Below are 14,934 nucleotides of genomic sequence, written 5' to 3' on the forward strand. Positions count from 1 at the left end.
AAAGAAGAAAAAAGGAGCCTGAAGGCACAATGAGGTCACAGCCATGGTGTTTTGTTGGACAGTGGAGTCCCTTGGCTGGATTTCAGCAGTAATCAGGAGGAGGGCAGGGAAGTTATCTGGTGTCTTGCTGGATCTCTGCCACACCTGCCTTGTGTGTCTGAAAGGTGTCTGCTCACAGTTCAGCAGACACAGGAGGACTTGGCAGAACCATGAGAATGTTTGACAAGTACAGTGGGAGCCTGGGGAAGGTGAGAAGTTGACAGGGGAAGAGGGAACAGGGAAAGGGAATATCTCCCTGCAGAGAAGTAAACACTGGGAGGTTTAGAGTAGCTGACACAATTCTTCTAAAAGAAATTCAAAAATACACAGAGCGTATAAAATCTCTAAAATTTTTCTCAAATCCATTATCACAAAGTTCCTCGTACTTGTTCTCAGCTAGATATATTTCACATGTGAAGCAGCAAGCAGCTATGGATTATGCACTGTGCAAGATACAATAGCAGTGGTTTTGTGGTTTGGATTCTGGACCACTCTTTTCTTTCCTTGAGTTTATTATCACACATACCAAGGCTCAAAAGCCAGGTTCAGCTATGATACACCAGTAGAAAATTACATTTTCTATTTTTTTGTGCCAGACAATGTATTTGTAGTACATATAATTTTGAAATATAAGTTAGAATGTATGTTCCAGTGCATGAACAGTATTTCTAATTTTTTAAAACCATCATTGTTCTGAACACTCATCAGTTGTTCTGAATATTTGTGTCTGTGTCAAGTGTGATTTTTTTACTTTATCTGGAACATTGTCACAAAGCATCTGCCCAAAGCTCAGTCAAGTTGGTTTTGATCTGAAATATTTGGTCAAATACTTATTTTTCATAATATATTTTCATTCTTTGACCTTTTCTTGGTTGATACTTTCATGAGAGCTGTAAGTTCACACCAAACTTAGAGCTTTTCCTCTTCCTTCCTTTGTAAGTATAAATTGGTTCTTCAGAGCAGCACTTCTTACCTGACATTGCTGTGTCATTTAGCAGAATAAAAAGTTTCCTCACTATGTTTTGCCACTATTGGAGAAATAGGTTATTTATCATATTTATCATTAAAAGCTTTTTAGAGAATTATTTCCAAATTTTAGAGAACTATTTCCAAAGCAAGAAACATTAACATTTTGAGTATGATTTAATAGAATATTTGTATTAAAAGGACTCAATTTTGTTGATGTGTGTTTTGAGCCAAAGATAAATGCACTGATAAACACATAAGGCTCCCATAGAAAATGATGATTTTTGCAAGAGGAGAGAAGATCTCTTTCTGTTGTAGTTATTACATGTTTTCTAAATTCTATACTTGTACACAAGCTTTTAAAAATGTTTGTAGGTGTACAGAACTAATATCTTGCATTCTGTTTTAATTTCGAAGTCCATCAAATTCTACATTTAATGTCCCTAGACGAAACCAGCTCTTTGTAACAGGCATTGATGTTGGGATTTTTAATTAAATTAACTTTCAGCTGGATAGAAACTTTCAATAAATTATTCAGTAGAATGATTTAATCATTACATTTCCTTTGGTATTACAATTATGTAAAAACACATGGTGGCTTTGCAATGTGTCTGAAGCTATTGCAATGACAATGGAAATGATTCCTGTTTGATGAATGGATACCTTCTTCCCATTTTATATTGGTTTTGTGGCTTGATTGATGTTTTGTCTTGTGATGCCTGAGATTTGTGCTGTCTGATAAATCATGTACTATAAAGAAATGCAATATATCCTAGATCTTTGGAAATTAATAAGTAACCCTTTTCTTCTCTCCTGCAATGTGTTTCGCTGCAATGTGCATTCCATTCCTCCTCCTTCTGTCTTTACTGTTATCTGCCAGTGCTTGGGCACAGAGATAAATGTTTCACTCATTCCAATTCCAAATCAGCAACTAAGGAAAGAGTCCACCAAGGTACTGTATTCTGTGTCCTGAAAGCCCATTCTTTTCTACCATCTGCTGCTGCTATGTCTTAATTCATTCTAAAATGATACTGACAGAAAGCTTTGTTTCTGCACTAACAAAATTTTGAGGGTTTTAGCTCAGTGTTGTGGATTTGTTATGTTTTGGAGGTTTTTGCCCATTTAAAGTGTGCACAGTGACTGTGATGTAACACAGAGTGATATGCAGAAAACTTTCTGTGTGAAAATTTTAAACAGCTAAAAATCAGTTCTGGAAAAGAGTTTAGTATTCTTACTGCTTTAAAAAATAGCTAAGAAACACTTATCTAGTCAATGACGTTCTTTCCATAGTTATTATTAATGTTAATGAACAGGGGAAGATGGATTACTGTCAAATCAGAAAGTCATAATAATACAGTAATACATAAGCTACTGCTAACAAAAATAAAGTACTACGCAAAAGTACAGTAGAAACATAATTGTGCCTTTTAATCACTGCTGTCCATGCTGGCAAACATGTTCATCTGCATGTATTTGTAGCCAGTTTTGTTGCTTTTGATGTGCCACAAGTGCTGATGATGAGTGCATTTGTGAAATGCTCCAAAGTGTCGCTGTGTATTTTTGTACTCCTCATCTTTGGGGACAGCAGTTTGTGTTGGAAATTTTTCATACCAAATGAATGAGAACTTCTTTCTCTTACTAAGTGTTTGCTGTGATTTCTGCCTGCTAAAGTCTCTATTATTTCATGTGTAATGGCTGAGACATGGAATAAAAGTTTGTACTAAACACCCTCCTTTACTGCTTGAGGTGTTTATAGAAGTGGCTGGCTGTGAAGTGGGAGCTTTTGAGAGGTGTTACTGCCCAGAACTCCCTGCCAGCCACTCTCAGTTGCTGCAGTTCATCTCACATCTCAGGGTAGCAGCCAGACAGGCAGACAAGCTAAGCTGTACAGACAGGTCCCTGTTGAGAGTTACTGTACAGAATTATTTTTTAATAGAAACACAATCCTGCTTCCAAAAAATAGAATAAGATTATTTTGCTGGTTGAGCTATCTCAGTGGAATTTAATGTTATCTGCATCTTTTTTCTTCTGTGCAAGAAATGTTAACTATGCACATTGTTGGATTTTCCTGAAGAGGGGTGGGTGTTGGTCCTACAGTATCTAAATTTCTAGTACTATGAGGTATTTCTGGTGCCTCTTTTGGATATCTTGCTTCACAGATTTATGGACAAGAGTCTCTTCTGGTAATCTGATTTACTGCATATTAGGATAAAGAATTTCACACTGCCATTTGGATGCCAAATTTAGTGCACTTTAAGGGATTTGATTTTCAAGTAGTGCTATTCATACTCTGAGAATCCAATACCTTTCACATGCCTCACATTGCACACACAAAAACAATCTCACAAAATCCTGGTTATTAATTGAGGTACGAGAAACAGAAAAATATTTACTGCTTGTCTTTTCTTCTAGCACTAAACAGGCCTTGGCAATCTGATTTTAAAAATCAGATTAAAAATCGCTACTTTCTTATGTTAAAGTCACCAAAACTTCCTCAAGCATGATGAGATGAGAGCATGGCTGTGTGCTGCAGAATTTCCTGCCCTGGCAGTGCCAATGGAGCCACAGCAGCCAGGTGTACACTGTGCAGACTCAGAGTGCTGCTGGGGTGATGGGGTGATGCCAGTCTGTAGTAAAATGCAATGATTGGCACCTGACTCCATTGATCCAGAATGCTGAACAATTGCTTTATTAAAATAGATTATATTACATTATACTATATCAAAGAGACACATACTATACTGTACTGTACTATACTGTACTGTACTATACTATACTATACTATATCACATACTAAGGAAAAATCTGTGACTGTTTTGAGACAGCCAGGACACAGCTTTGACCCAATTAATATAAACAAGCATCACCAGAATCCAATTAGGAACTCCCTTCAGGTAAACAATCTTCCTAACACATTCTACATGTGCAAAAACAACAGGAGCAACCAGCAGAGATGAGAATTGTTTTTTCTTCTCTCTGTGCTTCTCCAGGAAAAAGCCCTGAGAGAGAGAATTCTGTCTCTCTGTTCAGAGGATGTGAATGCCACACCATCCAAGGATTGCTGCTTGCATATCCCACTGCACTTCATGTTGTTGCCAGCTTTGGGATTTCTGCACTTTCCTGATTTCTGTCCCTCCAGAAATTTCAGTTCCATGCACTTACATGGACATGGCTCTCTGCAAATTGTGGTTTATCACTGTGTCACTGAGATCACAGCAACTCTTTTCTCTACAGTACAAGGCAGAGTTAGATGAGGTCTGAGGTTCAGCCATGCAGCAGGATGGTTTTGACAATTTCTGTTACAAATCGATTTCTTTCCAGTACATGCTCTTAATTATGTCCTGTGAGGGATGCATGTGACACATTTAAGCATCTTTGTAAGTAAATATGATCTCCAGTGCCTCACACAAAATGTTTTTCAAATATTCTTCATCCTTATGAAGGTGTATGGGCGAGTCTTCGTTCGAGCAACCGATTTATCAACACTCAGACTCCATTCATTGATGTTGGTGCAAGGCTTGCAGGGAAGGACAACCCCATTCCCTACAGCAGCAGCTCCTTTCTGCAAAGTCAGCTGCTGAGAAGACAAGCAGCCCTCTACATATTTGGAGAAAAATCTCAGTTACGGGTAATGACAATTTAATTTTTTTCATGTTTAATGTAGTTTTTATTTGGTTGAGTTTAATTATTCTCATGTTGTTACAAACAGTAAATGGTATGCAAGATAACATGGAAATCTGTTATGAAGGAAATAAAATGTTGTTAGCTGTGGAAGCAATTGAAAGAGAGGGAAACCTTCATATTGTGGGTAGCACTGAACTCACACAAAGCCAAATTGATGAGAATTGGCCAACCCAGAAGTCCTGATTTGATTACATAAAGAGGACCATGATGTCTACAGTTTTGTACATATTACTTGATAGATTTTAATGTTTTAGATGGAATTGTTTGAAAAAGAGGTATCCTCTAATTCTTAGTAGTTTTACTTGTTTTCTGAAAATGTTTTCCAATTTTTTTTTTAATCTCTGCATTCAAAGATTTAAAAACCTTGTTTCTTCTACTTTCTTACTCAAGATAGGAACATACATAAAATATTATTGCATTTTTTGAAATAAAAAAAGTCCAAAACCCATTATTGGTAGTAGGAAAGCACATCACTATTCATTTTTTTCTGAAATTATTTTCTATCAAGAGGTGGAGGAGACATACTGAATAATGCAGAATAATGCATCAATTACATAGAATTAAATTACTATACTCCACTAATAATGACTGTTTCTATTTGTTTGATTTCTTAATGAATGATAAGTGAAGGGTTCAGTCATGCATCTACAGCTGTGTGGCAGAAACTACTGCTTTATTCTGCTAAATATCACATGAAATAAATTGATGAGGCAAACAGAAATAAACATTTTAAAGAAATGGTGCTACATTCCTCATTTGCTTTTGTCATGCATTATTACCACTTGCCATTGTTGAGTTATTGAATTTATTTTTGAACCATGCAAAGTATAAACAGAATTAAAACCAGGCTTTCACTTTCCTGCATTTTCGATTGGCATTCTATGAAGGAGCTTAATGAAGATTATTTGCAGGCTAAGTTTAATTCAATGAAAGCAATTTCTGAAGAAAACTCCAAAAGTTTGGCATGCACATCTTCAGTGATACTTCATACATGAGAATTGTTTTTCCTAGCAATGTTTCTCCATATTATCCTTTTCATCATAATCCATTGGGGTTTGGTGGAGGTTTTTTTCAGTCAGCTAACTTGGTCTCTTAATTCAGTCCTCCTCTCTTATTGCTGAATGCAGTAAGTTAAATAAAACATGAGGAATTCTGCTAGGAAAACCATCCAGCTGCTGCTCTGTGCTGAGCAAGGTACTCAGCCAAGCAACTCCCTCAGTGCCCAGCGATGGTTTAGATGACTCAGCTGCTTTGCACTTATGGGGCTTCTTTTGGGGTGTGGGGGTTACTTTTTTCTGCTTTATTGAACTCCCAAAATGTGTCCTGCACTCTTCATATGTCATCCATACAGATATTTTCATTTTTATTTGTTTATTGTTGATTAGCTTTAAAAATGTTAAAGTACACTATGTTGTGTATAAGGAACTGAACAGATTGTCACTGGACTTTGGTTTTTCACCACTATTACTGCTAGAATAATTCTAATTACTATTGAAAATAATGACTGCTGTGCAGTACATTCTGCTGCTATGGTTATAGTTGGGTGCTTTATTGTGGTACCTTTTGCAAGGATTTTTATTGTATTTTTTATTATCCTGGGCAGGTGTTTAACTACACCGATTTTTCATGAGGAATTAATTACTTGGCAATAAAGCAGGCAAGGCTTTAGGATTTAAGGAGTCTGTCAGTGAAAAATATGCTTCCCTTTTAAATTACATCTGCTGTTGTCCTTTTCATACAGGGGTTCAAACTAGATTTTGCTTTGAATTGTGAATTTGTTCCTGTTGAATTCAGTGACATCCGGCAGACGAAGGCGAGCTTTAAAAAGCTGATGAGAGCTTGTGTTCCCAGCACAATTCCTACTGACTCTGAGGCAACATTCCTCAAAGCTCTTGGGGAGTCAGAGTGGTTCCCACAGGTAATTCATCTGACAGGTACTTCTGATAATCTATATGCAGTGCTGCTCACACAAAATAAATTCCAGGCTGTTGTGACAGAGGACTATTGTGTTCTAACCAGCTGTTCTTTGCTCATTGTAAGATCTTTGCATGCTATCTATTCTGGCATTACACATTACTGTTATTTTAATGCCATCATAATATTTACAAATATTATGGCATTTTTGTAACAAAATTTATGTTTTATAACATGGAACACACACACACACACAAGGAGAGGTGACTGGGTTTTCTATCTATATAAATTCATGGGCTTGGTTTTAAATTATTTTTCTTATTTTATATATTTTAAAAATTAAAAAAAGAAAGTGTGGGATAATAAATGAGCTTTTTGATTTTAAAACCAATATTTGACTCTTCCTATGTGTTCCCACCCTGGATTTTGATATGCACAAGTTAAAAAACTAGCAAATATCTGTTGTGGGATATGGGGAAGAGAGGATCCTATGTGTGTTACCTCTTCTCTCTGAATCTGTACCTTTATTTCCCTATCTCATATTCCTTTACATAAATATTAGCCTAACAAAGGCAAGACTGGAGCAAACTTTTCAAGATTCAAATTAAGAAGGATGTGGAAAGCCAACTCTTTGTAAATCTAAAACCACTTTAATTACAGTGAATGGTTTTTAACAGCTGCTTGTTATGTTTGGAAATCCCTGCAGAATATACTTTTCTCAAATGCAGTTAATCACAGAAAGCAGAATAGAATTATGCTGATTTCTTAAGGAGGAAATACTTGTGAGGAACTTGTCAGATATCACAGATCAGGAAACGCTCTCCTGGTTGGAATGTGCTGCAAGGAGGGCTCAGCCTCTTCCCTGGGCTGAGAGCAGGAGCTGCTCCTGGCTGGGGCTGCCCACCAAGGTTTGCAGCAAGGGGAAAAGTTGGGACAGCATGAAAAAGACTTGACTTCCTCAGCATGTGAGCATTTTCCATCACAGAGTGGTTGAGCAAGCTCATAAGTGTAGATAAATTATTCTAATGTAATTTCATCATTGAATTAATGAAATAAACTTGTTCCCTGCAGCAGCCCAGGGATGGAGGGCAGATAACAGTGCAGTTCTCTCTTTTGGCATATTTCAGGGGATCATTCCTTGCTTTGGCTGCTGAGGGCTCGGACATCTTGTCACACACTAACTTTGTTATATTTAAACCACATTTCTGTGGTTTAAATCATGTCATATCTGACTTATGTGATAAAGCTAATTTATGACTGATAAAGTTAATTTATGACTGATTTGGCACATTTTCTACTATTCCCATGAAAGAACATAGATCTGTCATCTCAGAAATGTTTTCATTGTGTTATGCTTTCCTCTTCTGGGCAATAGAAGTTTAAAATTACAGATTTTAACACTATATGGACTGTATAAGAATGTGAATGCATAGGGGAAAATTGAACACTGCCCTATGAGCACAAATTATAAAAATAGTAGTTTGCATTGTTAACAATGAATCTGTAAAACCAGATTGCATATCAGTGTCCTTGTTAAAGATGGGAAGAAACAGCCTCTCTTCTAAGAAAGCATGGAAGAATAAACAAGCTTGGTCTTAAAAGTGGTTCTCTTTTCAGTCTTTTCTTATGAAAATTGCAGGAAAATTAGTCTGTTTGGGTTGGGGTTTTTCTCTGAGTAATGGCTATGTGAATGCTCAGAGGAGTCCAGGTTTTTCTATCACAATTTCCATGGCAATATTCGTCAGTTTTTTAAGAGGAAGAAAGCAGACTGCCATGAATAAGGATGAATTTTCTAGGTTTAAACTGTTTCTCTTTCTTCCTCTTCTTTTCTTCAATTTAATTTTCTTCTCACTTTCCTGTGCCTTTTGTACTTCTTGAACTTCTTTTCCTTTCATAAATGATCTTAGATGATTCTTACCATCTTTTGTTTGTTTTCCTGTACTGTTTTCTTCCTTCTTTCAGACTTTAATCTTTCCCATTGCTTCTGTTGGTTGGATTATATTCAGTGCTGCACAAAGAACAGTTTCACTCTGCTGTAAAACACTGAATTCTTTATGTATTTCATATTATGTTGTTTACCAAGAGTGCTGTCATAGTATACAAAAATGGTAAAATCATCATATAGATTTTTCTTTTTAGTAATAATGATGTGAAGTCTCATAGTGAGATAAAATTGCCCAGATTCACCTGAACTTCTTTAACCTGCTTATTTTAGCATCACTGTGTCATGAATATTGAAGTGCAAATCATTAAAGTGTCCATTTTATATATATTTTAGCCTGTCTGCCCAACTATTAAACTGTTTTTCTGTTGTTGTTATTATTGTTCAGTTCATTAGTTTTCAACTTCCATGGGACTGAGTATTAGTAATATTATCTTGTAAATATCCTGCATGGGTTCTCCCATCAAAGTACTCAGAGACTTTATGGAATCTTAATATTTCACAGGAAATTATTTTAGTGTTAAACCCAGGATGGAATTTCTCTCCAGTAAATCTGTCAACTGTGTTGTTCCCATTCTCCTTTTTATGACAGCTAGTTTATTACAGTACTCATTGGCTTTAATACTTTAAGTTCCTATCTTCAGAACTTCCCTTAGTTTTATTGTTGTTCAGATGGAAGTCCTTAGACTGTTGCATTTTATTGTTGCCTAATCAGCTGCATCAATGTATTTCTCTGTGCTATATGTGGATCCAGGAATGCATTTTTAAATATGAAAATATTCTGTTTATTATCTAAAGATTTATCTAGAGTGTGTTACTTATTCATGATATTTTATAGCTTCACAGGATAATGCAACTGGGTGTGATCATCTCTGAGCTCCTGGAAAATGGTTCTTCTGTTATGGTTTGTTTGGAAGATGGCTGGGATATTACTGCTCAAGTAAGCTGCTATAAAAACCTTGAAATAGTTCAATATTAAGGAAAAACACCAGGCAATACTTTTTTACACAAGTGAGAGATAATTTGGTGTGACATGAATAAATTTGTGTTGTGGCAGCAGAGAAGAAACCAGAATGCATGAATCCTTGCATTCATTTGCAATTTATTTAATGACATGGTTCCTTAAAATGAGTTCATTCCAAAGGTCCTGATGGTCTTCACAGTTCTAAGGCTTAGATGTAAAATCTGCATTCCTGCACCTGACCATGTGTAAGAATGAAAGCTGGAAGTTACCACAACTGTTCATTTATCATTTTAAACACAGGAGAAATTTATTCTCTTCCATTCAATTTCCATAAATAATGTTAGGAGACCACACAGGGAGAAAACTGAATTTGTGCCAAAGTGCCTCCAACACCTGCTGCAAGGGCAGATCATCCCAAACTATAAATCAGGTGAATCAAGATCTTCTGCCTGATTTAATAGATGCATTGTGTCCATGCTGCTGCTTCATGATTCAGAAGAGAAACACAGATATCCATCATTCTAGTAAATAAAACCTTCATGTGCACCCAGCATCATAATACCAGGTAAACAAGCACACACAAGAGTGTGACCATAATTATTGGAATCATTGCCAAACAATGCAGTGTAGAGAGGGTAGATACATGCCTGGAAGTGCAAGAAGGCTCTGCTGCATTTTAAAATCTCCTGAGATGCTGTGTATAAAAACAGACTGCAGTTGGCTGGAGCAGAACTTCTAAAGTCAACCTCAGGACCAATTCTTTAATGCTTTTACTGCTCAGGTAGTAGATACTATCTTTTAAATGTTTATTATAAAAGGGCTTTTATTTCAAACATAATTTAAATGTAGTAAGCATCTTAATCACCTCTCAAGTCTGTAGGTGCTTAGGTTTAACTTCTACAGATACCATAAAGTCTCAATGCAATTGAAGCTTTTTCATGTGGAATACTTGGTTTGTTTCATAAAAATGTGTATGATAAAATACTTGTAATTGAGTTTATACGAAAGCTTTTGTTTTCTTGAACAATGAACAGTTACTGAATGCTTGCATTCATCTGCTAAAGGTTTCCCCTGGTTTCTGTCAGTGGTAACACAGAATATCCTGTCCTGTGGTGCAGGTGGTGTCTCTGGTGCAGTTGCTCAGTGACCCCTTCTACAGGACCCTGGAAGGATTCCGGATGCTGGTGGAGAAGGAGTGGCTCTCCTTTGGCCATAAATTCAGCCAGCGCAGCAATCTCACCCTCAACTGCCAGGGGAGTGGATTTGCCCCTGTTTTCTTACAGTTCTTAGACTGTGTGCATCAGGTGAGCCAATCTCTAACTTCCATTTGCAAGAAGGTTTCCTGAAGAAGTGTGTGTATTCCAGTATTTCAGATGTTATGGGTACAGGTTTGGGAGAAGATTAGTAACATCATTCCCTAGGTGTTAATAAAGTGGATGGCTTTCACCCCAAGAAGAGCTGGAATGGTTGTCTAGAGGGCAGATAAAACTGGAGTTTCTCTCTGTTGGCATACATAGAGGAGACTCAGGGGGATGGTTGGGAGTACTTCTCTATTAAGGTTGTTTAAGTAGAGGCTCCAATTAGAAGGTTTTTAAGCTATGAGTGGCTTTTAGAGTCCTTTACTCAGAAAGAAGAAAGGACTGATTTCTAGGACCTGGACTAGACAGTTTTTAATTTTTTGTGCCTGATTATGAGCCTTGAAGAGGCCTTGTACTGCCTCAGTTCTGGGAACAATGACAGCTATAAACCAGGGGTTCTGGGAGGTTCTGATTTTTATGTCTAATACATGTTCAGAAGAAGATGAACACCAACAATTGTGTTGTGTAGGAAGAAATTAGATTAAGAAGATTATATTCATTTTGGATTAATTCTGAAGTCTGTCCCTTTCTCCATCTCAAGCCACTAAATGTAAATTTTTTCAGAAATTGTGTGTGCAAATATAAGAGGGGTTCTTGCATAGTTCCTCTTGTACATGTGTCCTTCTTTTCCCTCTCCTCTATTTTTCCTCAGAGAAAAAGCTGAAAGTTTCCTTGACATTGTTAACCTGTGTTAAAATGTATGGATGACTGTGTATCACAGAAAATTAACTGTTAAGGCACCAGCCTTTTCACTGGGAGCACACATTCATAGTGAATACTTGCATGAAAGAAGAGTCTTTGAGTAATCCTGCTCTGCTACCTGAAGAAAACTCCACAGATTAAATACTTTGCTAAACCAATGCAAAGCAATCTTCAGATATATCCGTGTGAGATTGATAATAAATGAGCTTAGAAGAGTGAAAAACATGTTATGGAAAAAATCCCCAGCTTTGTTTGTGTCCCAGTGGTAAACACAAACAGCCATCATTATTGCTGTCTCAGGAGTTAATAAATCATATTCTTGGAATTTGCATTGATTGCTACAGCACTGCCCTTATGAAAACTTTAGGAATATTTGTCACATCTTCTGTTTCATCCATTTCCCAGTGATTGTAATCATAGGATTGTTTTTTTTATTTGAAATTGGGAGATTTCTCTAAAAAGAATCAGTACTGCATTTTTTGTTCAAATAAGTTAATCTGCCCAAATGTCACACTTTTTCTTACAATAGGCTTAGAGTTACTGCTCCTTTTCTGCAATAGAAAAAAACCCATGTTCTTGGTTGCAGTGGCTACAGCAGGACAAAATTGCCATGTGCTCTAATACTGAAACCCATCTGTCTGGTGGTTCACTTAATTATGTAAATTAATAATTTGTCTTGGTCATGGTGCAGTGTTCTCTCTGTTTTCAGGTGTCTTCTCTAAGTTTATATTGGCTGATTGGATAACACCATCCATTGGTAGAATGGAGCAAACCTACCTCTGATTTTAAGCAGTAGTGTAAATTTGGAGCTGGAATCCTCCCAGCATCTCCCCTTACCATGTTTTGATGCTGTTCTGGTGCATATGTACTACAATTTTTTGGGAAGAATTTGAAGTTGCACCAATGATTTGTCACTTAGCTTAAAACCATTGGGGTAATCAATGTAAAGTGGAGTCATCCACTCAACTGGACTAAATCCAGTCCAGGTAAAACCACAGATGTGTGGTACGGCTGCAGGGACCTCAGCAGCAGCTCCTTCAGTCTCTTTGTCTACTCTGGGTTCCTTCTGATTTCTTGCTAATGTAGACATAGCCTACATCCTGTTTCTGCCCCTGGAAACACTTTGCTTCAGTTTTACTGTAATAAATCTTAGAAAGTTGTCATTACAAGGAAATTATCCTCACATGCCCATGCAGTATTTCCTTCTCAAGTCATTCAGAGGTGACACGGGTTTTGGAAACAAATGGGTTATCCAGAAGAAAGTTAAAAATTAAATTCAAGGAGTTGGATTTATTGCCATGAAATAGAATGGACCATGTTCTCTTCATGGTTTTTCTTTAAGATTTGTTTAACAAAATCTGCCGTTCTAAGGACATGGAATAGTGGATTATAGTCATCCCACCTTTAGAAGTTGGAATGAAATGCAAAGTGGGACAAATCCCTGCTGTTCACAACTGTCAGGTGCAGTTTTGCCTCAGGCTGCACACATGTGAATGTGTCAAGGAAATACAGGAACATGACCTTTGTAATTCACCTCAGGGAGCAGCTTCAGTGCCTGCCACTTGTTGGAATCCAAAATGCAAGGAACTCTCAGAATTTTGAGCCTGGAAGCCAAAGCTTAGAATTAAACACAGGATTTGGTCTGAGACCTTGGAAAGGGCTTCCAAACTTAGGGGCTAGAATGAGGATTTATAGTTTAAAGCAGAGACACATTAAGCTAAGTAAAGAAAAGTTTAGAGTTTTAGAGTTTAAGATAGAGAAAAAAATAAAATATTTAATTTGTTTAGTGCATCATAGCATGATTGGCTAAGAAAGCTTACATTGTAGCATGGGTACATAAGACAAAATATTTAAGGATTGGGTCAAAAACATAAATATCCTTGTTGGCAGTGTTTTATTGGTCAATAACTCCTTAAAAGGTCTTGTAACTAAGGGTCTTGTGACCTTCTGAACCATGCAGTGAAGATGCAAGCTGAATTCACCCTTCCTGACTATGTAGAAGATAAGAAAAATAAATCCCATCATCAAAAACAAATCAGAGGTCCCATCTCAAATTCCTTCCAAAATTCCCCCCAAGTGAATTATCACAGTCACTCAGCAGTTATCTGCCTCTGTCTTAGGCAATACACAGGTTATTAGGAGATTCATTTTCCAGAGAGAAGAGCATTTTGTGTTTGTGGGTTTGAGCTGTGTGCCCTGGACTGGTACCTCCTGCTGCCCACCAGGAGCTGTTCACTGCTGCTCTGGAGGAGAGAGCACCTCCAGTCCCTCAGCCCAGGCCTTCTTGGCAGCTCCCAGCCAAAATGTTGGGGAAAATTTGGTAGAGAAGGCCATTAGAAGCAGTTCAGCTTGTCCATCTGAAGGAGACAGTAACTTCTTCTGAGGAAAGATGAGGCTGTGAAGGGGTTATAATTATTTTGCCCAGTGTTATCTTCATCCAAGACAGGGCATGGGAAGCACAATCAGTCCAATATTGATAATACAGACTTGTCTGTAAGCTAAATGACCTACAGTCCCATGGAGAAGGAAATTCTGAGTAACTTTTCTAGAACTAGAGTTAGATTATCCTTCTAATGATAACTCTTCTAACTCATAGTATCGAGTTACCAAATTCTAACAGTGTGGTTGTAATTTCTAGGAAAAATGATTTTGAAGTCAAATTATTGGTTGAAATTTCATATGAATTCATCATAAAAAATAAGTTTTATCAACATCCATACCTGAAAATTTTTGTGAATTTTCATTGGTTTCTGTGCAAATTGTTACACAACTACAGAATCCAATTGGACTGCAACTTGACCCAGAAGTGTAATATATTATGATCAGTTTTTTAAAATTACCCATTAACTGGAAACAAACATTTGGTCCTTTCAAAGTACTTTTACCCTTTACAATCCATATACTAGGTGCAGTAAGAAAATTACCACAGAGCCAGTACATGCATTAAATATCAGGGGTTAAACTAAAGATCCAGAGAAAACAAATGAAGCAGTGATTCCTAAATTAGAACTGCATCATCTTATAAAAAGTCATTGTTTATGCCAATATCTCCAGGTGTCAGCTGAATTATTAATGCAAAACCAGTCTTTCACAATAGCAGCATCTGGCAGATGCTTTCCCTGCTTCTAAGGAGACAGAGTTTATGCAAGTGATGTCAGTGAGGAAGTTTCTCTTATTTTTCCTCTGAATCTGTTTGGTAATTTATTAACCATAATTAAAACAGGATGATTTTCTAGAGCTGACATCTTTTAAGGCCAGTGAGGAGCTGTGTCCCAGCACCCTGTGTAAGAGGAGGTGAGTGCTGCTCCCATGGGAGGTGTGCTCAGGCATTCCAGGGTTTGCAGGAAAACCTCGTAGCCATCACC

The 14,934-nt window shown here is 37.1% G+C and overlaps 1 protein-coding gene across 1 annotated transcript in view; it reads left to right on the forward strand.

Moving 5' to 3' along the window:
• The window catches only part of SBF2 (SET binding factor 2), a 230,828-nt gene that overhangs the window by 201,238 nt on the left and 14,656 nt on the right, over positions 1 to 14,934 (forward strand). The window contains exons 30-34 of the mRNA XM_058806404.1: positions 1,886 to 1,957; positions 4,449 to 4,633; positions 6,431 to 6,607; positions 9,384 to 9,485; positions 10,628 to 10,813. Of these exons, the coding sequence (XP_058662387.1) occupies positions 1,886 to 1,957; positions 4,449 to 4,633; positions 6,431 to 6,607; positions 9,384 to 9,485; positions 10,628 to 10,813 (722 nt within the window). The remainder of the gene's footprint in view (positions 1 to 1,885; positions 1,958 to 4,448; positions 4,634 to 6,430; positions 6,608 to 9,383; positions 9,486 to 10,627; positions 10,814 to 14,934) is intronic.

Source organism: Ammospiza caudacuta, chromosome 6, assembly GCF_027887145.1.
Source record: "Ammospiza caudacuta isolate bAmmCau1 chromosome 6, bAmmCau1.pri, whole genome shotgun sequence".
Classification (NCBI taxonomy): Eukaryota; Metazoa; Chordata; class Aves; order Passeriformes; family Passerellidae; genus Ammospiza; species Ammospiza caudacuta.